The sequence below is a fragment of the Xiphias gladius genome, chromosome 6 (assembly GCF_016859285.1).
Source record: "Xiphias gladius isolate SHS-SW01 ecotype Sanya breed wild chromosome 6, ASM1685928v1, whole genome shotgun sequence".
NCBI classification, from domain to species: domain Eukaryota; kingdom Metazoa; phylum Chordata; class Actinopteri; order Istiophoriformes; family Xiphiidae; genus Xiphias; species Xiphias gladius.
Window position 1 is genome coordinate 18,701,584 of NC_053405.1, and position 23,392 is coordinate 18,724,975.

At 44.4% G+C, this 23,392-nt stretch overlaps 2 protein-coding genes across 2 annotated transcripts; one reads left to right on the forward strand and one right to left on the reverse strand.

Annotated features, from left to right (window-relative positions):
* Positions 1-415: 415 nt before the first annotated feature.
* On the reverse strand, positions 416-1,944 carry xcr1a.1 (chemokine (C motif) receptor 1a, duplicate 1). Its single transcript, XM_040129134.1, has 2 exons — positions 1,898-1,944; positions 416-1,717 (listed from the first exon to the last, which is right to left on the reverse strand). The coding sequence occupies exon 2, from the start codon at positions 1,713-1,715 to the stop codon at positions 702-704; it is 1,014 nt and encodes a 337-aa protein (XP_039985068.1). The 5' UTR covers positions 1,716-1,717; positions 1,898-1,944; the 3' UTR covers positions 416-701.
* Positions 1,945-3,817: 1,873 nt separating this feature from the next.
* fyco1a (FYVE and coiled-coil domain autophagy adaptor 1a) lies at positions 3,818-19,910 on the forward strand. The gene is made up of 17 exons (XM_040128584.1): positions 3,818-3,872; positions 5,001-5,115; positions 5,913-6,019; positions 6,343-6,468; positions 6,777-6,883; positions 7,422-7,565; positions 7,779-7,872; positions 7,985-10,489; positions 11,705-11,797; positions 13,056-13,174; positions 13,260-13,427; positions 14,424-14,576; positions 14,757-14,989; positions 15,443-15,596; positions 16,929-17,021; positions 17,136-17,346; positions 19,818-19,910. Exons 2-17 carry the CDS (start codon positions 5,055-5,057, stop codon positions 19,908-19,910), a joined length of 4,461 nt encoding a protein of 1,486 aa, XP_039984518.1. The 5' UTR covers positions 3,818-3,872; positions 5,001-5,054.
* Positions 19,911-23,392: the final 3,482 nt, after the last annotated feature.

Below are 23,392 nucleotides of genomic sequence, written 5' to 3' on the forward strand. Positions count from 1 at the left end.
GCAAACCAGCAATGCTTCGTGCCATGACACCTGAAGAGGGTCTGTTGCCCAAAACCAGCACAAGGATGAGCAGGTCTGACGTAATCCTACTAAGAGTTCACTGTATATTAAATTATTTTTTTGTTATTTTTTTAATATGTTAAAGTTTATGTTATACGTAGAACCTGTTATCTATCGGGCTGTCCACATCGCTCTTGTTCACAGAAAGATTTAATATGAAAAAAGTGTATTTCTCTTTAAAAGATACAAATCTATGCAGATTGTTGGGAATATACATTAGTTGTTTATGGACATTTAATTTGGCTTACAGGAAAAAAAAGAAAAAAATTACAGCAAAAACAATAATTACAGTGATAAGTGAAAATTCATGTATAATTCCAATTAAACATCATAGACACTGTGAGGATATTTGCTAGTTTAGCTCTACTTTCACTACATTCATCTTTTTTACATGCCCATGAAAAACACAACTTCTTTTGCAGCTACCAGTAAATAACCTTATGTAACAACTGAAGTCGCATCCCGTACAAGGTACATGTTATGACAAAGGCTTAACACAGACACACCGATGCAGCTATAAACAGGAAAAGGCAGATTTGAATTTTGAGTGTGCTACAGACTGCGGCACACGAGCCAAGTGGATTTGACCAAATCCAGTGAGTCACAAGTAAATCAAAGGAAATGATACACTCAAACAGCAACTAGTACATTGATCCGTGTGAGATGAGGTTTTGCATTCTAACCTGCTGTTCCACAACTGGACTTTGCCGACTGAAGATCCGATGCAGCAGTGACTTCAAATGATTCCTAAACTTCACACCAACAAATGCATAAAAGACAGGGTTCAGGCAGCAGTGGGAGAAAGCAATGAGCCTGCACACATAGAACACATAATCAAGCTGGATGCTTGCTTTACAGTCATCGAATGGTTCAACCAAATTTTCAGCCAACGTCCTCAGAAAGATGACCACATTGTATGGCACCCAGCCGATGAAGAACACAGCCACGATACAGAAGACTAACTTAACGGCTCTGTTCTTTGTGTGGGATCTTGTTCTTGTGATTCTTCCCAGTATTCGGATGTAGCAGTAACCCATCACCACAAAAGCAACCAAGAAGAAAATATTCTGTTGGGAGATAGCAATGCTTTTCCACAGAGTGGCTTTGTATTCACAGCCAAGGGAGTGTCCGTCAATGTGCGGGATCAAGACGATAGAGCTGTAGAGCAGGGAGGGCAGGGCTGCTCCAATGCTGATTATCCACATTAGGAACGACAGAAAAACGCAGCTGCTGAGTTTTTGTGTGCTCAGATCAGAGAGAGGGTGGACCACGGCTAGATACCTGTAGATGGTCATGATGGTCAGGAAGAGGATGCTACTGTAAAACCCGGTGAAGAAGACAAAAGTCACAATTTTGCAGAGAATCTCTGAAAACAACCATCCCCAGATGTGGTAAATTGCCCAGAAGGGGAGACCCGTGGTGAAGACGAGGTCAGAGATGGCCAGGTTGAGGATGAAAATGTTGGTGAGAGACTTAAGATTTTCGTACAGACCCAGGATTACAAGGACAAGAATGTTTCCTGTGAGGCTCAGTATGATCACAACAGAGAAGAAAACAGGAACGGCAATGGATCCGAATTTGACCAGCTCCCCTTTTTCACAAACTTCATCGTCATAGTCAATGACATATTGGCTGTCGTTCAAAGAGTCATTCATTGCTGTTAAATGGAAAGTAGAAAACAAATATAGGATTAGTATGTGCATTAATGTAGGTTACTTTGGTCTTTCAAATGATTAATTTCAGTTTTGCAGTGACAAAGTGACTGAGTGTACAGACATTTGATGTAATTAACAACATGATACACTGGAATTCCTTTTCCAAAAAAAAAATTACCTACCTCCTGTTTGATGGGACTGATATGTTGATTGAAGTGATGCTTTCTCTCTACTCAAAAGAGAGCTTAAAGTGGAAGCTTTAATAACCTCATCACAGAGAGTATTTTTTGGTTTTAATTCCGGTTTTAGAGCTATATTGTTGGCCCGCAGCTTTGGGAAATGAAATTTGCTAACCTTCTCATCATAAAAACAAACAGGACTTGAAACTGGTGAAACTACTGTGGCGTACACTGAGACAACAGTACAGGCCTGAATGCTTGACCCCTACTGTGAGGGGATCCAGTGGCTCTGTTATGCTGTGGGGGGGGCATTTTGCTGGCATGGTTTGGGTCCACTTGTCCCCTTAGAGGGAAGAGTCACTGCAAATCAATACAAAGTTTTTCTGAGTAATCACCTTTATCCTACAATGAATCATTTCTATCCTGATGGGAGTGGTCTCTTCCAGGATGACAGTGCTCCCATCCATATGGCACGAGGGGTCCCCTGACTGGTTTGATGAATATGAAAATGATCATCGTATCATATGCTTTGGCCTTCGTGGTCACCAGATCTTAACCTAGTTGAACACCAATGGGAGATTTTGGACCGATGTGTTAGACAGAACTCTCCACCACCATCGTCAAAACACCAAATGAGGGAATGTCTTCTGGAAGAATCTGTGTCCATCCCTCCAGTAGAGTTCAGAGACTTGTAGAATCAATGCCAAGGCGCATTGAAGCTGTTCTGACAGCTCGTGGTGGCCCAACATCGTACTAAGACACTTTATGTTGGGTTTTCCTTTTATGTCACCTGTCTGTATTATTAGGTATGGGGAGAGTGCCCTGCAAGAATAACAAAATATCAGGTCATGTTCTGCCTTTTAGATTTCATTTTATTTAACCTAAAGCATGTTTGAGGCAGTATACCCAAATTACAAAGCATATTTAGCCTCAGGCCTGATTCTTAACCTAGGGAAAAGCAGTTTGACAAAAAATTCCTAACTCAAGGCACACATAATAGATTTCTAACACAACTTTCGGCCACATCATGGATAACAGAACCCCTATATTTGAATCCCTGTTACTACATTACTGAAGGTCCTTAAATTGCTTCTGCGACATCCCTTTGAGGGATTTCTGCTGCCAAGCCAATACAAGCCATAGAGAAATTTTGAAATTTTGTTGCTCACATAACTGAAAAATTACTTTTAACAGTAACATGCCTTTCCAGAAAGAAAACTGTCTCTGTAATTCTTGATATATTACATAACATGCAGAGATACGCTTACATATAGACTACTGGCATATAGACTACATAGGGTACTAAATTGACTGTTTTTTCAGTAAGAGAAAGAATATGTGTTTTTGTACCTTGGATGAACTGACACTGTGACATATGAGAGTTTAGAAATGAGACTTGAGGTAGCAGCAGCTACCTCCAGCAGCTCAATGTTTTACTTTCATAATGTTCAGGCAGTTTTGAGAAACATATATTTTTTAAAAACAACAACAACAACAAAAAAAAAACCAGATGTGTCAAATTTGATGCACCAGAGGCAGAAATGCTCTGAATTTTAGTCCCTAGTATGGGTCAAGCTCCAGAAGCTACGGATCCTACATGTCCCATACGGCAACCAATAACATTTTTTCATGATACCCTCTCTGCCTGGTTAATGCCCACGTCTTTGAAACTCCAGACCCCCACTTTCTAACACAGGCTTTTCAAATGTGGACTCCAGATTTCAGCAAAAGTGAAAACACAGCAAAGTGGGTCACGCATTTACGCATGTCATTGATCACATGACACGTCTGTTTACTCTGCTACGGCAACCAAACTATCCAGTTTCTGGATCCCGCCTACCAACCTCATAGCCATTGGTCCGAGGGCTACATGTCGCTCTGTCAGTGGATAGCACAATGTCAATCACGAGTGTTTCAACTGTTTGTATGCACAAAGAAACGACCTGGGTTGTTATGGTCATGAGTCATATCTCTAAAAGTATGTCAAAGTTATTATTCTTTTCTTATTTTTTTTTCACCACCAAATATCTGGAAACCTATAACGTTATCTAAGCTATCGGGTCCTGCTAATGTCACGATTGTTTTCAAAACGTCTGTCAAGTGAACTGTGTCAAACTAAATTATTACTGAGAAAGCTAAAAAGGCACAAAGGTCGTCTGTAAAAGCTTAAACTGACAGATAAGTGTTCTGCTTGTCGTACATCGATGTAAGAAAAGTAATATTAGCACTTTAATAGCCGATAGTCAATGTTGTAAAACTGTTATTGATGTTTTCATAACTCACTAGTTAACAGACTAGTTAGTTAGCTGTTAAAAGAGTCTAACGTCAAACAAATCGCAAAGTGAGATTTAACTTAAACTGTGGTGTGAAAGCTCGTGTATTAAAATCCAAGGTGTTTGCATTGTCACGGTATAACCACTTTGTACAACGTTATATTTAGATGCCATATACTTATGAAATGCTTTGTTTACCTCCACATAAACAGGAGGTTGCAGGGGGTAAGATTAACACCTACAAAATATCCAATATCCAGTAATATCTGCTGTAAACACTACCCCCGTGAATGTCATAGTCTGTCTGAGAGGAGCTGACTCAACTCCATGGCAATCTGCGCAGCCATAATTTGTGGTATTTTATGAGCATGGCTGAAGCCGCATCTCCCGCAACAGTCTTAAAAACTACTGAACATTAACAGCTTCTCGCAGGTGGGATTTGTTTTGTAGAGGAGATTCTGAACATGTCAGCTACAAACCAGTAATCCACTGCATGAATGTCACAAAAACAAAGGTGCATCATTTGACAGATAGGACTAAAAGATCACAGCTGAATAGGAGATGGTAGTCAGGAGAGTGACATTATTACATATACAGGTTATAAAGATTATAATTGGATATGTGGGAAGACCATTGTATGTAACTGGCTTTCAGGCCTAAGAGCTGATCTTTTTGCACAGAATTGGTCAATTTACCCATCATGAGAGCTGTGGAAAAAACTTTCAATAATGTTTAGCAGAATTGTGTGTACAAGTTTGCCCATGCATGAGAGAGTATGTTGGACTATTCATGTCAGTCTTTTGTTCCTGACTGATTCTGATTCTCTGATTCAGCAGACTGGATGTGACCCTGTGACCCCTGGTTGCCAGGGAGAGTGTGGTGGGGCCATGGCTACTGGGGCTACTGTTGGGGAGAGCCAACTCCAGAGGATTATCCGAGATCTGCATGGTACGCCAGCTTTATCAGTGTGTGCCTGTTCGTGTGTGTGTTTGTGTGTGTATAGACTGGCAGCAGGCAGTTGTTGGCTGACATGGTGTAACTGAAGAGAAGAGAAAGAAGAGTCAGAGAGGTTCGCCGTGATGTCATGACCTCAGTCTCGGTGTCGGGTCTGAGTAAAATCTTTAAGCCTGGAACTATCTGACCTCTACTGGTCATCAAATAATTTGGGAAAACATACATCTGAACTCATGTTTGTGTAGTAAGGGCGTGGTGGAAGCCTCTGTCAGCATGCAGCGAGACAGAGGGTGCGTGTTGAGGGTGCACCCATCACGGGTGTCCTTCCAGTTTTTACGATGGATACGAGGCAAGTTTTTAATGTACAACCTGATTGTGCTAGAGGAGGGTGGCACGACAAAAAAATAGAAAAGGGTTTGATATTTAGGCAAACAGGGAAGTCTGTGCGTTTGTAACTGGAAATGCACCAAGAAGTTAAAACACAGAATTTTTGCATTTCTATTCTTGCATTCTCAGTTCTTTTGCCAAGGGACCTTTCTAAGAAAAATATCAGTTTTCTTGATTTTTTTTGGGGGGTTTCCTTTCCTACTTCTTGTTTCCCTGATAACAGCATTAGTGTGTTGTCTGCATGAACCCTAGCTGTTAAAATACATTTTTTATGTAATATATTTATCTATAAAGCAAGTATCTTTTAAATATGTTTTCCCAGCTTAATGTTGGTGTTACTTGTTATTGAAGAAATATTTATTAATCCTTGAACTCGTATCTGTATTTGTACCTGTGAATTTCAGAGGCTGTTGCAGAACTTGCAAAGGAGTACAGGGAAAGTGGGGAGCCAATCACAGATGACAGTACCAACCTGCACAAGTTCTCCTACAAGCTGGAGTACCTGCTACAAGTATGTATCCCAGTTATTCACTGAAGATGTGAAAAAGTAGTTTGGTTTGAAATGAGATACTACTTGTTATAAATATAAAGCAGATAAATGTTAACAAAACACAGAACCTTTCATGATCAGTTTTGTATTGGATTACTACAATTTTTGACAGACGTAAACTCATAAAGCTCCATTAAATGAAGAATTCAGATTATTAGTTATAAAGTGGATTGTTGTTTGGAGAAGAACTCTTCTTTTTATTTACATTGAATCGCTAAAAAGAAACACATGCCTCCAAAAATAATCCACATGTAACAGTTTTTCCTTCCAACTCTATCTTTCAGTTTGACCAAAAGGAGAAGACCACATTTCTTGGTACAAAGAAGGACTATTGGGATTACTTCAATGACTGCCTGGCTAAAATCAAAGGGGCCAACGATGGGATCCGCTTTGTCAAATCCATCGCTGAAGTATAAAGATTTTTTTTTTGTTATTGTTGTTTACTGTGATACCTCTAATGAGCACTGATTATATACTGATCATTAATAATATCAGATTAACCCTCATAGCATGATATAGCATCACTTTATGAACAGTTATGTGGTAGTTGAGATTAAATATATAAATTTTTTTTGACAAATTGAGTATTAAATAATGAAATAATTAATTGCTATTTAGTTTGTTGTTTTTGACGTGTGGAATATCTCTGGAGTGTGAGTATGAGGTAAACACTGTTTGAAAGCACTGTGTAAAACAAGGTCTTCTTTTGCTTTGATAGCTGAAGACATCTCTGGGGAAGGGACGAGCATTCATTCGCTACTCCCTCGTACATCAGCGGCTGGCTGACACACTGCAGCAATGCCTGATGAACCAGAGAGTCACCAGGTAAAACTATCAGAGACTAATGAAGTCCCCTTGTCGTGTTTTTTTTTTTTTTTTTAATTTATATATGAAGAATTTTATAGATATTTGTTTTCGGATCACAGGGTATGTGAAAATTTGATAGAGACTGTGACACACTTCCATTTCCCTTTCTGTGAAATGGGCCTGCTGCTTTAGTGGAAACAGTGGTCAGTCGTAGTAGAAGATAAAGAGCAGTTTAATTATTAAGAAGTATCAAATGACTGTTTTCAACGATTTAAGTCAAAACGGGTGAGTCGAGTGCTATAGATACACATTGTACCAAATGGAGAAAATACAAAGAAGAATCTTAATCTTAAAGAGGAATATCACTGTTATTTGGTGCTATAGACCATTTAAATGTTTTTGAGTAATTTCCTAATTTCCTGGTTGAGGTGTGCATTTTGTTATGAGTGTTAAGGATCAAAATATGAGACAAAACATCCTTTTTTGGCCATGATAATTGCTTCTTGTCGTTCCACTATGTATTAATCTGACCTCTCCTTTTTCTCCTTTGCTGCAGTGACTGGTACTATGCAAGAAGCCCCTTCCTGAAGCCCCATCTTAGTGTTGACATCATCAATCACCTGTATGAACTCAATGAGGTCCAGTTCGATGTGGCTTCCAGAGGACATGATCTTGATGCCTCCTGGCCCACTTTTGCAAGGTAAAAAGCACAACAAATCTTGATAACAACACGTAGAACATATAAGAACTATGAAAGTTAATCTTTCAGATAATCTAAATTAGCATTAAGAAATGGTTAGAGAAACAAATGTGTCCAAATATAACCTTTACTTTGCACCAGCTTTGGAGTTTAGTCAGGATGTGTGATATTTACTAATGTTTACAGTATTAAAATTTCTTTTCTAATCAACAGGAGGACGCTGGGAAGTGCAAACTCACCTGGCCATATGTGGAAACCACCCAGTCGCAGTTCCAGCATTAACAGTCTGGCCAGCACCTACTCCCAGGTACCTGACCTATGTCTGTAATAGCATCCTGTCATTTGATCATAATTTTAAAATTATAAGGATATTCAACAGTTCTTCCTTTCTCCTCTGGTTTTCTCTTACAACCATCTAGCAAGCCCCTGAGTTCCCCTCTAGCCCCGACTATGGCCAGGGTCTGCTGAATGACCTGAATGAGTCCCTGCCTGTCTGCACCGAAGATGTCGGTACAGTTGAAGAACTTCGTGTAGAGCTGGACCAGTCAGAGCTGAAGCAGCGGGAACTCCTCAATAAGGTGCAGCAGCTGGGCGAGGAGGCTGCTGAGCTCAGGGGAGTAGTCATGGAACTCCAGAGGCAGCTGGATGTGTCGCTTGCTGCCCAAGAGGAGCAACGGGGCCTGCAGGGGGAACTCAAGGCTCTGCAAGGGAGAGAGGATGCCCTGTCCAGAGAGGTGGAAGCACTCAGGATTAGGGAGAAAGCCATGGAGGCTGATCAATGCCTGCTCCAGGAAAAGTTGGCAGCTGCTGAGGGGAAGAACATGGAGCTCATCGCCAAGTTGGACGAGGTCCTGAATGAGAAGGGCCAGCAGGCATCCAGCTACTTTGATTCAGCACAAAAGATACACGAGTTGCTGGACAGATTGAAAGAGGCAGAAAAGGGGAAGATGGAAGCTGTTGCAGAGGTAGAGGAGAAGAAGAGGCAGGCAGAAAGGCTAGAGGAAGAGCTGAGAGTCAAGGAGGCAGCTGCAAAGGATGGTCAAACAAAACTCGTAGCAATAGTTACATCTGCATCTGAGGAGAGGGCCAAGTTGGAGATGAAAGTGGATGAACAGTTTAGTGCCCTTGACAAGCTGCAGGGGGCCTTAACATTGAGAGAGAAGGAGGCGAGCAACCTACAAAGGCAGCTGCAGGACCTCCAAAGATCTCTCGAGGAGAAAGAGAAAGAGGTGGAGGTGGTGAAGAGGATGGCACAAGAAGATAAAGATGAAATGCAGAAGAATGTTGGCGGCTTAAAAGAGACTTTAGAAGCAGAAGTCACTGCTCTTAAAGAGCAGGTCAAAAACAAAGAGGCAGAGCTAACCTCCACCAATGAGACACTACAACAGCTAGAAGCCAAGAACCAAAGCCTGAACACAGAAAGAGAGAAACTAATAACAAGCCTTGCTGAGTTGGAGGGTAACATCAAAGAACAGACCACAAAGATAGATGACTACAAGACACAGTGCGCCAATTTAATGGAACTGAATGAGAAACTGCTGACCACAGTGAAGAGAAATGAGGAGTTGAAGAAGGAGATGGCAGACAACAGAGCAGTGCTTGAAGCTGAAGTAGCAGCTCTAAGGGCTTCTGAAAAACAGCTTCGAGGCCAGCTGGATGATACCAAGGTGACAGTGGATGAAAAAGAGAAGAAATTGCGCGAGGAGAACCGCAAGTTGGATGAGAGTCTGCAACGAGCCACCATGGCCGCAAAGCTCTCAGAGACCACATCAAAGCGCCTTGAGCAGGAGAACCAGAGTCTGAGAGAGGAGCAGGACACTGTGAAAGCAGCTCTTAGCCGCATGCAAGCAGACCTGAAGAGTGTTCACGGGCAGATCGGAGAATTGGAGAAGAATTTAGGAGCTTCACGCAAGAATGAAGCCAGTCTTCAAGAACAGCTCCAAACCAAAGAGACCCAGCTAGAGAGTAAAGAGAGGAACCTTGTTGAGCTCCAGTCCAGGTTAAAAGCTCTGGAGACCAGGGAGAAGGAGCTTGAGATTGCCAAGGCTGATGCAGAAGCAACCTGTGCTAGACAGACGGAAGTGATCGAAAGGGTGACCTCTGAGAAGCAGGCGATGGAGAAATCTCAGCTGGAGAGGAGCACTGTCCAAGCAAAGGAACACCAGGAAGTGTCAAGCAAACTGACTGTGATTGAGGGCCAGTTGGAGGTGAGCATGAAAGAAGTCTCCAGGCTCCAGACAGAGATCCTGGACCTCAGGGTAAAGGTACAGAGGTCTGAGGAGGAAAAGCTTAAATCTCAAGCACAGCTGGAGGTGACAGAAGCCCAAAGAGATGAGCTCAGGACTCTGACCGAACAGCTCAAAGCTCAGACAGAGGCACTGAATCAGAAGCATATAACAGAGCTTATGGAGTGCAAAAAGAAAGAAGAGGCGCTGATTGATCAGCGTGACAGAGAAGTAGCTGCCCATGCTGAGCAGGCTATCTCTGCAGCTGCTGTCCGAGAAGAGCTGTCCACCCTCAAGGCAGAAAATGGCAGGCTGGTCCTAGAGAACAGCGAGACACGTGAGGGTCTGCACAGGGCAAACACAGAGATGGCAGAGCTGGGGATGAGCATCTGTAAGCTAAGTGCAGAAAAAGACGAGGCCAGAGAGCACTGGGCAGGCGACGCTGCCAGGATTGAAGAGCTGGAGAAAGAGGTGGAGCGACTAGAAAAGTGCATGAAAGAACTACGATTGGAGGCGAATGGACTAAGGGAGGAGCTGACGCAGAGGGAGACAATTCCAGGGACTATCGTGGAGCTCCAGGAGCAGCTGGAAAGGGCAAAGAACCAAGTGCAGAGCATCAAGGACTCCAGCCGAGAGGAGATGGATGCCGTCAAGTTCCAGATGAGCTCAGACAGCATGAATCATCAGACCCAGATGAAGGTGAGGCAGTCAGAAACTGTAAATTATGCCTTGTATTACACTCATTTCTAATAATTTTTGCGCTATTTGACTTTTGGCAATACAGTTTTTAGTTTATTGTGTCAAAATATCCAAATCAGTTACCTTTTTGGCTAGACTGGCCACGGTCCAGTGCTACATCCCCGGATGTCCGTTACAGAGTGAGTGAGCGAGTGAGTGACTGAGTGACTGAGCAAGTGATAGAGTTGAGTTTGTGACAAAGTTAGCCGAGTGTTGGACTTTTCCCATGGGCTGTTGCTCTTTCAAAATGAATTGGTGTGAACATTTACTACTACGTCATCAGGGGGCATTTATAATGGATCCACAACAGTTTTCAACTACGTCCGCATGGGGCCTACATGTGGATTCCTCTCGTGATTGCTCTTTTCCATGCACTGAGAGTCAGGTGGGAGATCACGCAGTTAAAACACCCCAAATAAAAATCATTCTAACAAAACACTCGATAGAGAGTGACTCTTAGAAAAACAAGAGACATAAAAAAAAAAAAAAAAAAAAAAGAGGGGGGGGAGAGGGGGAATCAAAAAAAAAATTTATATTTATAATTATAATTAAAAATAAAAATCAAACATCTCAAGATGGCAGTGTAAAGTATTGTTCTTGCAAGTGCACTTATACATTTTTTTTTTTAACTTAATCGAAGATTAACCATGTCATGTGATGTGCTGCTTCAGTAAACTTTAACAACAAATATTACTAAGACCACTACAGAAAATTCAATGATCATTTAATACTTAGGAATTCACATTATAGTCACTACCAATGACTATCCCTTTTAGTAATTGCCCATAATTTCGCATATTGACCAAACATGCTCCAGCCATATACTAGGTTTTGACCTAGCCTTGTTAGCAATGCTAGCAGCGTAGCTCCAGCAATGGCAATTTCGGTTCATGGGTTGGTCCACCACTTTAGTTCAAACTGATATATCTCAACAACTACTGGATGGACTGCCATGAAATATGATATAGACACTTATGGTTGATTGATAGCATTGTTAGCAATGCTAGCAGCATAGCTCCAGCAATGGCAATTTCGGTTCATGGGTTGGTCCACCACTTTAGTTCAAACTGATATATCTCAACAACTACTGGATGGATTGCCATGAAATATGATATAGACACTTATGGTTGACTCTTTTTCTTCTTTCCATTCTCTTGTGTTACTGTCACATTTCAGAGTGTGAATGAACAGCTGGACAAGGTGAAAGCCCAGCTTCAGGAGGAGCTGAAGAATGTATCCAGCTTGCAGGCCAAAGTGTCAGAACTAGGGGTGTGTGTCTCTCAAGTATCAAATAATTCATGGTTACATAATAAGGAGATACATGGTGGTGGTAGAATGTGTTCAGTAATCTCTGGAGGGTTGCCTTTACAGAGAAATACTGGTATATACACATACATTGCCATCAGAAAAAAAAAATCTGTGAGGTACTCACTTTTTCAAGTCTATAGAAAACCATATATAATTAAGGGAAGACTGTAGATAGATAGCGATCAATAGTGCAAGATTGTAACTGTAGCCTAAAACAGACACCTTTGTCATCAGTGGATTTGCAGGAGCAGGAAAAAGAAAAATACACATTACATGGGACATAATAACCTGCTGAGTATTTGTCTAAAAACTCATTAATAATAGATGATTATATGAGACATCTTCTTGGCCCTGTTCGTACCTGGCATTAACATGCGTCTTGGGTGATCCGATCACAAGTGGACAGCTCTAAGTAGAGGTGTGAATGCACCTGAGATGCATTGAGGAAGCATTGCGATCCGATCGCTCAGACCACATTCTGAGGGGGTCTGAGCTCCATATGGCCACATTCTTTTAGCAGTGTGTACGCAGTGTGACGTCAGTCAACTGACGTCCTCTCTGTGAGTGGATGTACGTGTTTATTCACAAACAAATACAAGTCGTACAAATCACGTAAGCTGGCTTGGTCCATGACGTCTGAACGTTTCGAAAAGCCATTAGAGATATATTACGAGTACGTCAAAAATTATGGGTGATGTGGTTGGTCTGGAACAGACCAAGGAATAGACCCAGTCTGTATTGTTTTTGATTTCTTCTTCATCTTTTTTAATTTCCAGCAGACTAGGCACGGGAAATGCATTGCTGCCTCCTGCTGGTTAGAAGCAACACCTCATTTGGTCTTTGCAAACGGAATTGATGCATGTGTTTATTTGCATATAGAGCAGGGAGATTTGATCCGATCACAAGTGGTCACCCGAGATGCATTCTAATGCCAGGTGTGAAGTGACGTACTCAGAGCTGTCCACCTATGATCGGATAACCCAAGAAGCATGTTAATGCTAGGTATGAACAGGGCCCTTGATTGCTTGAGCAGCTGTCTGTGATTGCTGGGGGTAGAACATATGCTCAATCACTGCGCTGTACTGGTCCTAATCGCATCAATGGTGGTGTTTTTTTTTAGATTTAATTGTAGGGATTTACATTTCATTGTCAAATCAAGTGTCAAAAATGTTGGTACTGACGGATATTTTTACCTGTGTCCTGATAATCTTAACTGAAGGCTGTGAATGAGCAGTACTTGCAGCTAGCTGGTGAGAAAGATGCTCACATCACAAAGACAGAAGCAACCATTCGTGAGAGTGAGAACGAGATTCAGCAACTGAGAAACGCAGTAAGCAGGTGCGTTCATGACCACTGATACCTGTGAATTTCATCTTATAATCAAAAAAAAAAGAGATACTGACTAATTTTGTACCGTCTTCAGTGCTGAAGAAGCGCACTTGGCTGTGCGAAAGGTGTGCGAGGACTTGAAGCAGAAACTCAACACAATGGATGCTGACAAGCAAAGCCAGTACCTGAAGATGACTGCAGAGATAGATGACCTCAACAGAACCAAGACCAACCTTGAAGAGCGGCTCATCGAGCTGATCCGGTATGACCTGTCTCTGTTACAGATCTCAGCCATGTCGAGGCTGTCAGTGCAACGGGTGGAGAGATTCTTAATGAAGAACAGGATTAAAGTTCATTAAAGTTCATTTTCTCTTTGTATGTCTAACACCTTGTTATGTTTGTTGTGTTTTGCACTTTGTTAGTCCTGCTGGGGAGTGTGTATTTTGAACTCGTTTTTCCTTTAAGAGCGGTTCTCTGATGTTGTTATACTTGACAATGATTGAAATGAAATTAGGTGTGAGGAGCAGGATGGGGGGAAAAGGCTTCTTTGAATGCTGAGATGGTTTATTGAGAACAGGTCTGAAAGAAAGACTTTGACAGAAAAGAGTGCGGAAAAATAACGCTGAAAGTCCAACATGAGTGGTACAGAGACACTACAGAAGAGAAGGACATCTTTTTATGCATCATTCTTCACTGGATCTAGCAAGCAATCTTTCCTCCCCAGCTTACAAAGTTTTCATACTCTTTAAGGGATGAAACACTATGTTATTAATTCAGTCGACTCCTTTGGGAGGTGCCCACATTATTTCATTCTTTTGTATTCTTGTATTATGCGTGCCTTCAGTGTTTTTTCTCCCCATCATTTGGGGAAATGAGGCTACTTCCGAACAACAGGGTGTAGAGTATATACGATATATATTAGTTTAAAACTACAGTCCAGTACAATTACAGCGACAGGCTAAATTTGTTCAGTCTTCAAAGATCCTGAAGTGGGAAACATACCATATTAACTACAGCTAACATCACAAGGTTGGTGCAGTTTATCTACAGTAAAGCCAGCTTCCATCTGCCTCCAAAGCAGCTGCAAAATATTGAGCATTAAATGTTTTAACATCCAGTAGAACACAATTATTGATAGAAATTTAGTTGAATTCATCCAAGTGAGAAAAAAAAATCAAAACTGAGGTCACGATTTGTTAAAAGGCGGCAAATGACACTAAACTTCCATGGATTTGTCTTTTTTTGTGCATTACATCAGGGACAAAGATGCTCTGTGGCAGAAGTCGGACGCTCTGGAGTTTGAGCAGAAACTGCGATCAGAGGAGCGCTGGTGGTTGGTGGATAAAGAGGCCACTCACTGCCTCGGCTGCCAGGGCCAGTTCACATGGTGGCTGCGCAGACATCACTGCAGGTGGGGTTTCAGTTGGCATTGACTGGGGCCCACTGTACTCACTGTGTTATCCATACCTACCCTGTTTTGATTTTCAGACCACATACAGCATCACTTGTGCACTTCCCCAACATGCAAGACACCAAGAATATGTTTTTCGAAAATAAATGACAGGTCTAATATGACCATTATTTTTTCTAGGCTTTGTGGTCGCATCTTCTGCTACTACTGCAGCAACAACTTTGTGATGACCAAGAACAGTGGGAAGAAGGAGCGCTGCTGCAGCGAATGTTACACCCAGCACAGTGAGGTGGTAGAGAGGTTCACAGAGGCAGAGCTGAGTCCTTCAGATACCCTGCCCCCTCCTCCACCTGGAGTAGGCCCTCAACCACCTCCTGAACGACCCCCGTACAAACCAACCCCCAGGGTAACAGGTGAGAGTCCCACTGGAAAGAACAGCACATAACTGATTACTACACGCTAACTTGACACAGAACACTGGGCTCAAAAGTGTATCGCTGTAGTTCTCTTGGGCTCAGTCTTTTTTTACTGTATGTTAACTGGGTAGCAGAAGTGGAAAGATCGACTTTGTCAAATTGAGGAACAAGGACAGAAACTTTAGCTAAAGAAGTTTTATTCAAGAAAACGAGAATACGGTGACTTTCCAGAGAGAGGAAACTGTCTTGTTTTTATTGTAAAGAAAGGAAAGCTGCATAATGTTAGATTTATTTTTGTAGTGGCTTAGTCTCATACATGAATTTCAAAAAAGATTTTTTGAAATAAAATAATTTTTATGAAACAATGTTACATAAGAAAAATTTGGTGGTGGTTGTTTTCTGTACCGTGTTTCAGTCATGTTGTCTGTTAAACCTATCGATTCCTCCCAGTTTCTGACCCCAGCAATAGATCTGATGATGGAGCTTTCGACATCATCACAGAAGAGGAAGTGAATGGCGTCTACGACAGTGACACCACCTCCCTGACCACAGGAGGCTCACTGGAGGGAGAACAAGACCAACGGCCTCCAGGAGCACTGGAAATGTGAGTGTAAAGTACATCTGGGGAAAGAGCGGAGGGATGGGGATGAGACCTGGTTCAGCTGGTCAGTTTCTGAGCCAGTATGTGACTCCAAACTCTGGTCAGACTCCTCAGGTGAAGCTCAGCCAGAAAAGTCAAGAAGAAAGAAAACAGCACATGTGTTCATGCCACAGCAGCTTAGTGTTGAGCTTTGACATTAGACCTTTGTGGTCCAGTGTTTGCTCTAAGAAAAGTGACAACTACATAGACTAGTCATCAGCTGTACTAGTGTAATGTTGGTTAATCAGAGGATGTCCCAAGTCAAAAGTGAAATCATACACACTGTATATAGTACTGGATGATTAAAATTACAAAAAAATGCTATGGTGTCATGAGCAGTGCATAAATGTTTCAAACATTGCGCTGCTCATAAAGCAGCCAAACAATTAGGTTTTCTTTTGTGTTGTCACGTTGTTTTCACCTCAATTCCTTGAGTTTGAAAGTTAATATCAGCCGGTCAGGGGAAATCAAAAGGGTAAGTGATGTAAACGAAACCACCAGTGACACTCATCGTTGCCCGTTCTCTAGCTATCTCATAACTGCCGTGAATGTCCCAATGCTGCTTTTAAAGAAGGCAATAAATACAGCTTCAGCACACTGCATTCTGTGTGGATGCAGAAGTTCTGGAGTAGGTGCAATTTGAGTTGTTTGTTTTCTTTGTTTCAATGCTCCCTGATATTTCCTGGTCACAGTGCATCTCAACAGTGTTCAAACATAGAAGCTTGAGAGGGTCCTGCACACATGTCTCTGCCCCCTCCAGGTGGCAAGTAGCAATTAGGGAAGTTGTATTGTTTCCATTGGTAAGTGAAAAACAGAATTGAGAAGAGCCACACTATGTTCATGTGCAGAAGTACTTAATTTGTGAAAATCAGGTTTCCTAAATTGTAACTTTCAACCTAGTGTTTATGCAGCAAAGATGTAGAATTTACAAAGATGTAGCTCAGTGATAACAGTGATGAAGATGAGTTAAGACTGAATGATCTTGTGCTGAAAATCAAGGTAATCATCACTGTCAATGTTAATGTACATGAAATTAAGTAAATGGGGCAAAACAGCAATCTGTGGGTAAAATTCATCCATCCTAAATGCTTAGTCATGACTCTGGAGTGTATCGGGGAAACATTTTGAAAGATGTACTGTACCTGTGTTGGCTTCACCAGAATACTCTGCTTTTGTATGCTGCAGTGATCTCTGATGGTGAAGAAAATCAATTTTTGTTCGGTGTCATTATATCACTACAGCATTGAAGAGTCTCAAACATTGAGAATAAGATGTGTCTTGTGTTGGATTTTGCAGAGGCACAGGAGATGTGACCCCTGATGACCCTGAAGAGCACGTCCCCACTGTACAGGATTCAGAGATCAACCTTCTCAAATCCGGAGAGGTCACGTGAGTCATTACTTTGATATATTTCTTAACTGTATAACTTTTTTAAGTCAGCCCCTTATTGGTTGAGTTGATGCCACTTTAACGCATCTTAAAATTGATTTGTTGTCATTACAGTATGGCTGTTCCTCTCAGCATTGATGATATTTCCCAGTTTGGTGACAGTTCCAGGGAACTCTTCATCAAGTCCAGCTGTTACAGTGCGATAACCGTGGTTGTGGGTGACTGTGGGCCAACCATCAGCTGGATGTTTTCCTCTGAGCCCAAAAGCATCTCCTTTAGTGTGGTTTATCGGGAATCCACTGACACTCAGGTGGAACAGTCAAAGGTAAATGCGCTCATTTTTGTGTATTTTTATCTTTATGCACAAAGAACAATGCTTTTGTAAGATCCAGGAACCACCGGCAACCCTTTTTAACTTGATGGCGTGCGTGCGTGCGTGCGTGCGTGCGTGCGTGCGTGCGTGCGTGCGTGCGTGCGTGCGTGCGTGCGTGCGTGCGTGCGTGCGTGCGTGCGTGCGTGCGTGCGTGCGTGCGTGCGTGCGTGCGTGCGTGCGTGCGTGCGTGCGTGCGTGCGTGCGTGCGTGCGTGCGTGCGTGCGTGCGTGCGTGCGTGCGTGCGTGCGTGCGTGCGTGCGTGCGTGCGTGCGTGCGTGCGTGCGTGCGTGCGTGCGTGCGTGCGTGCGTGCGTGCGTGCGTGCGTGCGTGCGTGCGTGCGTGCGTGCGTGCGTGCGTGCGTGCGTGCGTGCGTGCGTGCGTGCGTGCGTGCGTGCGTGCGTGCGTGCGTGCGTGCGTGCGTGCGTGCGTGCGTGCGTGCGTGCGTGCGTGCGTGCGTGCGTGCGTGCGTGCGTGCGTGCGTGCGTGCGTGCGTGCGTGCGTGCGTGCGTGCGTGCGTGCGTGCGTGCGTGCGTGCGTGCGTGCGTGCGTGCGTGCGTGCGTGCGTGCGTGCGTGCGTGCGTGCGTGCGTGCGTGCGTGCGTGCGTGCGTGCGTGCGTGCGTGCGTGCGTGCGTGCGTGCGTGCGTGCGTGCGTGCGTGCGTGCGTGCGTGCGTGCGTGCGTGCGTGCGTGCGTGCGTGCGTGCGTGCGTGCGTGCGTGCGTGCGTGCGTGCGTGCGTGCGTGCGTGCGTGCGTGCGTGCGTGCGTGCGTGCGTGCGTGCGTGCGTGCGTGCGTGCGTGCGTGCGTGCGTGCGTGCGTGCGTGCGTGCGTGCGTGCGTGCGTGCGTGCGTGCGTGCGTGCGTGCGTGCGTGCGTGCGTGCGTGCGTGCGTGCGTGCGTGCGTGCGTGCGTGCGTGCGTGCGTGCGTGCGTGCGTGCGTGCGTGCGTGCGTGCGTGCGTGCGTGCGTGCGTGCGTGCGTGCGTGCGTGCGTGCGTGCGTGCGTGCGTGCGTGCGTGCGTGCGTGCGTGCGTGCGTGCGTGCGTGCGTGCGTGCGTGCGTGCGTGCGTGCGTGCGTGCGTGCGTGCGTGCGTGCGTGCGTGCGTGCGTGCGTGCGTGCGTGCGTGCGTGCGTGCGTGCGTGCGTGCGTGCGTGCGTGCGTGCGTGCGTGCGTGCGTGCGTGCGTGCGTGCGTGCGTGCGTGCGTGCGTGCGTGCGTGCGTGCGTGCGTGCGTGCGTGCGTGCGTGCGTGCGTGCGTGCGTGCGTGCGTGCGTGCGTGCGTGCGTGCGTGCGTGCGTGCGTGCGTGCGTGCGTGCGTGCGTGCGTGCGTGCGTGCGTGCGTGCGTGCGTGCGTGCGTGCGTGCGTGCGTGCGTGCGTGCGTGCGTGCGTGCGTGCGTGCGTGCGTGCGTGCGTGCGTGCGTGCGTGCGTGCGTGCGTGCGTGCGTGCGTGCGTGCGTGCGTGCGTGCGTGCGTGCGTGCGTGCGTGCGTGCGTGCGTGCGTGCGTGCGTGCGTGCGTGCGTGCGTGCGTGCGTGCGTGCGTGCGTGCGTGCGTGCGTGCGTGCGTGCGTGCGTGCGTGCGTGCGTGCGTGCGTGCGTGCGTGCGTGCGTGCGTGCGTGCGTGCGTGCGTGCGTGCGTGCGTGCGTGCGTGCGTGCGTGCGTGCGTGCGTGCGTGCGTGCGTGCGTGCGTGCGTGCGTGCGTGCGTGCGTGCGTGCGTGCGTGCGTGCGTGCGTGCGTGCGTGCGTGCGTGCGTGCGTGCGTGCGTGCGTGCGTGCGTGCGTGCGTGCGTGCGTGCGTGCGTGCGTGCGTGCGTGCGTGCGTGCGTGCGTGCGTGCGTGCGTGCGTGCGTGCGTGCGTGCGTGCGTGCGTGCGTGCGTGCGTGCGTGCGTGCGTGCGTGCGTGCGTGCGTGCGTGCGTGCGTGCGTGCGTGCGTGCGTGCGTGCGTGCGTGCGTGCGTGCGTGCGTGCGTGCGTGCGTGCGTGCGTGCGTGCGTGCGTGCGTGCGTGCGTGCGTGCGTGCGTGCGTGCGTGCGTGCGTGCGTGCGTGCGTGCGTGCGTGCGTGCGTGCGTGCGTGCGTGCGTGCGTGCGTGCGTGCGTGCGTGCGTGCGTGCGTGCGTGCGTGCGTGCGTGCGTGCGTGCGTGCGTGCGTGCGTGCGTGCGTGCGTGCGTGCGTGCGTGCGTGCGTGCGTGCGTGCGTGCGTGCGTGCGTGCGTGCGTGCGTGCGTGCGTGCGTGCGTGCGTGCGTGCGTGCGTGCGTGCGTGCGTGCGTGCGTGCGTCGGTCGTGCGTGCGTGCGTGCGTGCGTGCGTGCGTGCGTGCGTGCGTGCGTGCGTGCGTGCGTGCGTGCGTGCGTGCGTGTGTGTGTGTGTGTTTCAGTCCTGCCTCAGCTTCCTGTTTCAGTTAATCAGATCGAACTCCCTTTGATCAGAAGCCTTCTTCCTACAGGTTTATCTCCAAGAAAGTCTTCTACAATCTGACCATGGAGAAACCCATAATCTATGATGGAAGCGATTTTCCCTGAAGCTGGATAACACATTCTCACACAGAGGCGTCATCATGATGTCACTGTGGCTTCAGGGTGGCTGAAGAGATGGCAGTTGACTGTTTTTAATTAATTTGACTTTTACCCAAAACTTTTACCCAAGTATTTATGCTTACAAAAAAATGTTTCTGTGTTATTTAACTCTGTGGTGTTAATGTTTTGAGGCGTGCTCATGTTTTAACTGTAGCCCAAGTGAGGTGTGGTCAACAAATTGAATGAGGTTTTAGAAAGAGAAACAGAAAGACAAATGTTTATGCAAGTTTTTTTGTGTTTTAAAAAATATATATATACCAAGTAATTTACGTACCTTTAGTTCAGCTAGGATTAAATTAGTAAATTGTTCATTTAGAGAAATTGTGTAATTTTGTTATTTCTTTCTGTAATTTTGGTTGGTCTTACTTTTGGTTTGGCCTCTCTTTTCTCAAATATGCCATTATGTAAGGGAATGCAGATCACTGCAAGTAACACTAGCAAAATGAAATCTGATATAAGACTGTAGTCAGACGACAAATGTTTATCTGCAAAAGTTGTCAATGAAGATCCAGAAAACATTTTAATATTTTTCATAATCACGGCCAGTTTAAAATGTTTCAAGTGTTGTGCAATCTTTTAAATCAAATAGCCAAAAGAGGCAGAAGAAGTGGAGAATAGTGGTTTGCTTTTGGCTTGTTTTTATTAATTGAATCTTCTGAACATATTTGCACTGTGACAGCGCAGGAAGGCAACAAAGCAGTAACTAATAACTGGCCCGGAAATATACAGTTTTCCGCTTTAAAACAAAGCATATGAACTCTGTGCAAATCTCAGGACTGGGACATAAAATTGTCCGACAGTGGTAGCATGTCCTAATTTTATGTTTTTCGGAAAACTTAAAAAAAAAGAGAGAGAGAAGAAAAACTGCCGTCTTACTTTCACTGTAAGGAGACCTGCACACCAGCTTTCTCCATCCAGTTTATAAGATCCAGTGAAGCAGGGTGCCTGTACTTACTCTACACAGGCTGACGGGGTGTCATTACAATGACATTCACTTAAAATATATTACTCACTGTCAGCTAATGAGCTACTGTACTTTTAAAGTGCCTTTTAACTCTTAATTGCCAGGAATTAGTTTTCTTTTGTAGCTGTATATTTTACTCTTAGTTATCCACAGAGAACATGATACTTGGTATGAATTGGCAGTATTCCACTGACATTTAAATCACAATATAATATGCACAATATTATATATTTCACTTGTATTAGTTGTCATGTGTTTTTAGATAACCCCCTGGCTTTTCTTGTACTCTCAGTGATGAAAGGGGTTGGAATATTGTGAGCTGTTAATTGTTGATTTTTTTTTTTTTTTTTTAAATCACAAAGCAATAAGAAAAAATAATAGCTTGATCACTTTTGGACACAACCTTAAACTCCTTAATGAAGCAAGGGCTTATCTCTATGCTGTTTTTGTAAAGATCTGTTTGTGTTTCACAGTCAGATCTTTTATATTTTTGATGGGTGTAAATTGGTGCAATTTGTATGCAAAGCTTCATATTTTCTCTACAGAGCTGCACTTTGTGATAATTATTTTTTACATTGTTACACAACAATATGAAATCTGTTAAGTTTACATCTTTGTCAAAGAATTCCCACAGGGACAGATTTTTCTACTTGCTCTTTGAAGGATAATTTTTAGGGGAATAAAATGCACAAATTATCACTACAAGCATTCAGTGTAACTAGTAATAGACAAGTCAAGCACCAAGTAAACATGAATAAAATGTGAGAGTGATGATGCCTCTGACACTCACTAACCTGTGTCTGATTTAGTGTTTGACTGCTTGGAACATCAGGACAACAACAGCATTGCATTATGATTGTGTGCCACCTCGCTCACTCAGAAATCTGACACCAACAAAGAAGACAACACACAAACAAGTGTGTTTCCTTTTTAACAAAACCTCCCTCCTAAATTTACACATGAATGAATGTGGTAGGAGCACCGTCTAAAGGGGAAAAGTTTTTTATGATCAAAAGAAAAAAAACAAAACAGTTCAACCCAGATGACAACAACACTCCACAGAGAATAAAAGCTGTAGAGGTTTGTTCCTTTTCCGTAAATCTTGAAGTGTTGAAAACAACGAGACAAATATCTCCTCTTTCAGTTCTGTTGTGATTCAGTGTGACAAGATAACAAGCAACCAAAAACTTCACATCCCCACCGCTGTAGGTCACGTCCTCTGTATTTTCCCTAAGGGAATGTTTACTAGTTCATAATGCACAAAATTATTGGACATCAGATGTGGATATAGCCTTCCAGTATAATAGTCAGTACATTGATTGATTTTGTTTGTTATTGTGCTTATGTCAGAATCTGTTGTGTTAATGATCCTACCAGAGCTGAAAAAAATTAGTCAATTAACTGATAAGTCAATCAACAGAAAATAAATCTGCAACAGTTTGGAAAATTAATTCAAATTTTCTAGCAAAAAATGCCAAATATTTGACGGTTCCTGCCTTTCAAATGTGCAAATTGATGGACATGTTTCACTATTTCCTCATGTTTTACAGAGAAAAAAAATATTAATCAATAAAATGATCAATAATCAAGAAAACTGTTACTTGAAGCCATAAATCTTTAGTAAGCAGTTTTTCTTTGTTTTCTTTGTTTGTTGTAGTGTAAGTGATAGAAAATTGCACCATGTGCTTTTACGTTTACAAAACCCATAAAAACAGTTTCCCCCCATAATTGACAAAATGGACCAATTAAACAGACGAACAGTTTGAAAACATACACTATAGTCCATGTCTGAAAATAAAAACTGTGTCATAGAGAGAGATACAAACAGGGCGCATGAAACGAGTCTACAGAGTCATAGCTGAGTGTTTCTGAAGTCGCCTGTTGCTCCTTTCTGCGTGTGAGTGTGTAAGGTGCGAGTCTGACGCCATATTGCCACAGCGGCAGCGACGGGAGCAAATCCTGTGTGTGTGTGTGTGTGTGTGTGTGTGTGTGTGTGTTTGTATTTGGCGACACAGTCCGGCTCGGGGAGGCAGAGGGGCCGGATTTTGAACCTGACACATCCGATGCAGACGCGAGCGTGCGCTCACTTGTAAAGCTTGCAGGCTAGACTAGGAGCTGACTTTTGCCTTCACAATAAAAGTGAAGCGCGTCTCTTCGCAGTTGCGAGTCGCTCGGTTAATTGGACTTTAATCTCCTCACCGTAGTCTCGGTGGCGGTTCTTGGCATGGCTATGGATAAATGCGAGAAACTATTTATCACCAACCATTTTTCTCGTGCAACTGACAGCTGGGGAGCGAGGCTTTTATTCTGAAAAGAAACGCGGGAATTCCTACGCTGTAACCGTGGCCGTTGATGGGATGTTTCATTTACACCTGGGGAGAGAGAGAGGGGCTCAGCATCCCGTCCTGCCGGAGTGTGTTGCGGTCTCACTGGCGCGCGAAGCGGGGGATACGGAAACGTCAAC

Excerpts from the sequence above, each read along its gene's own strand:
- xcr1a.1 (XM_040129134.1), bottom strand. The coding sequence starts at position 1,715 with ATGAATGACTCTTTGAACGACAGCCAATATGTCATTGACTATGACGAT.
- fyco1a (XM_040128584.1), top strand. The coding sequence starts at position 5,055 with ATGGCTACTGGGGCTACTGTTGGGGAGAGCCAACTCCAGAGGATTATC. Across the intron at positions 7,566-7,778 it reads TCCTGGCCCACTTTTGCAAG|GAGGACGCTGGGAAGTGCAA; the intron begins GTAAAAAGCACA and ends TCTAATCAACAG. Across the intron at positions 13,175-13,259 it reads CTGAGAAACGCAGTAAGCAG|TGCTGAAGAAGCGCACTTGG; the intron begins GTGCGTTCATGA and ends TACCGTCTTCAG.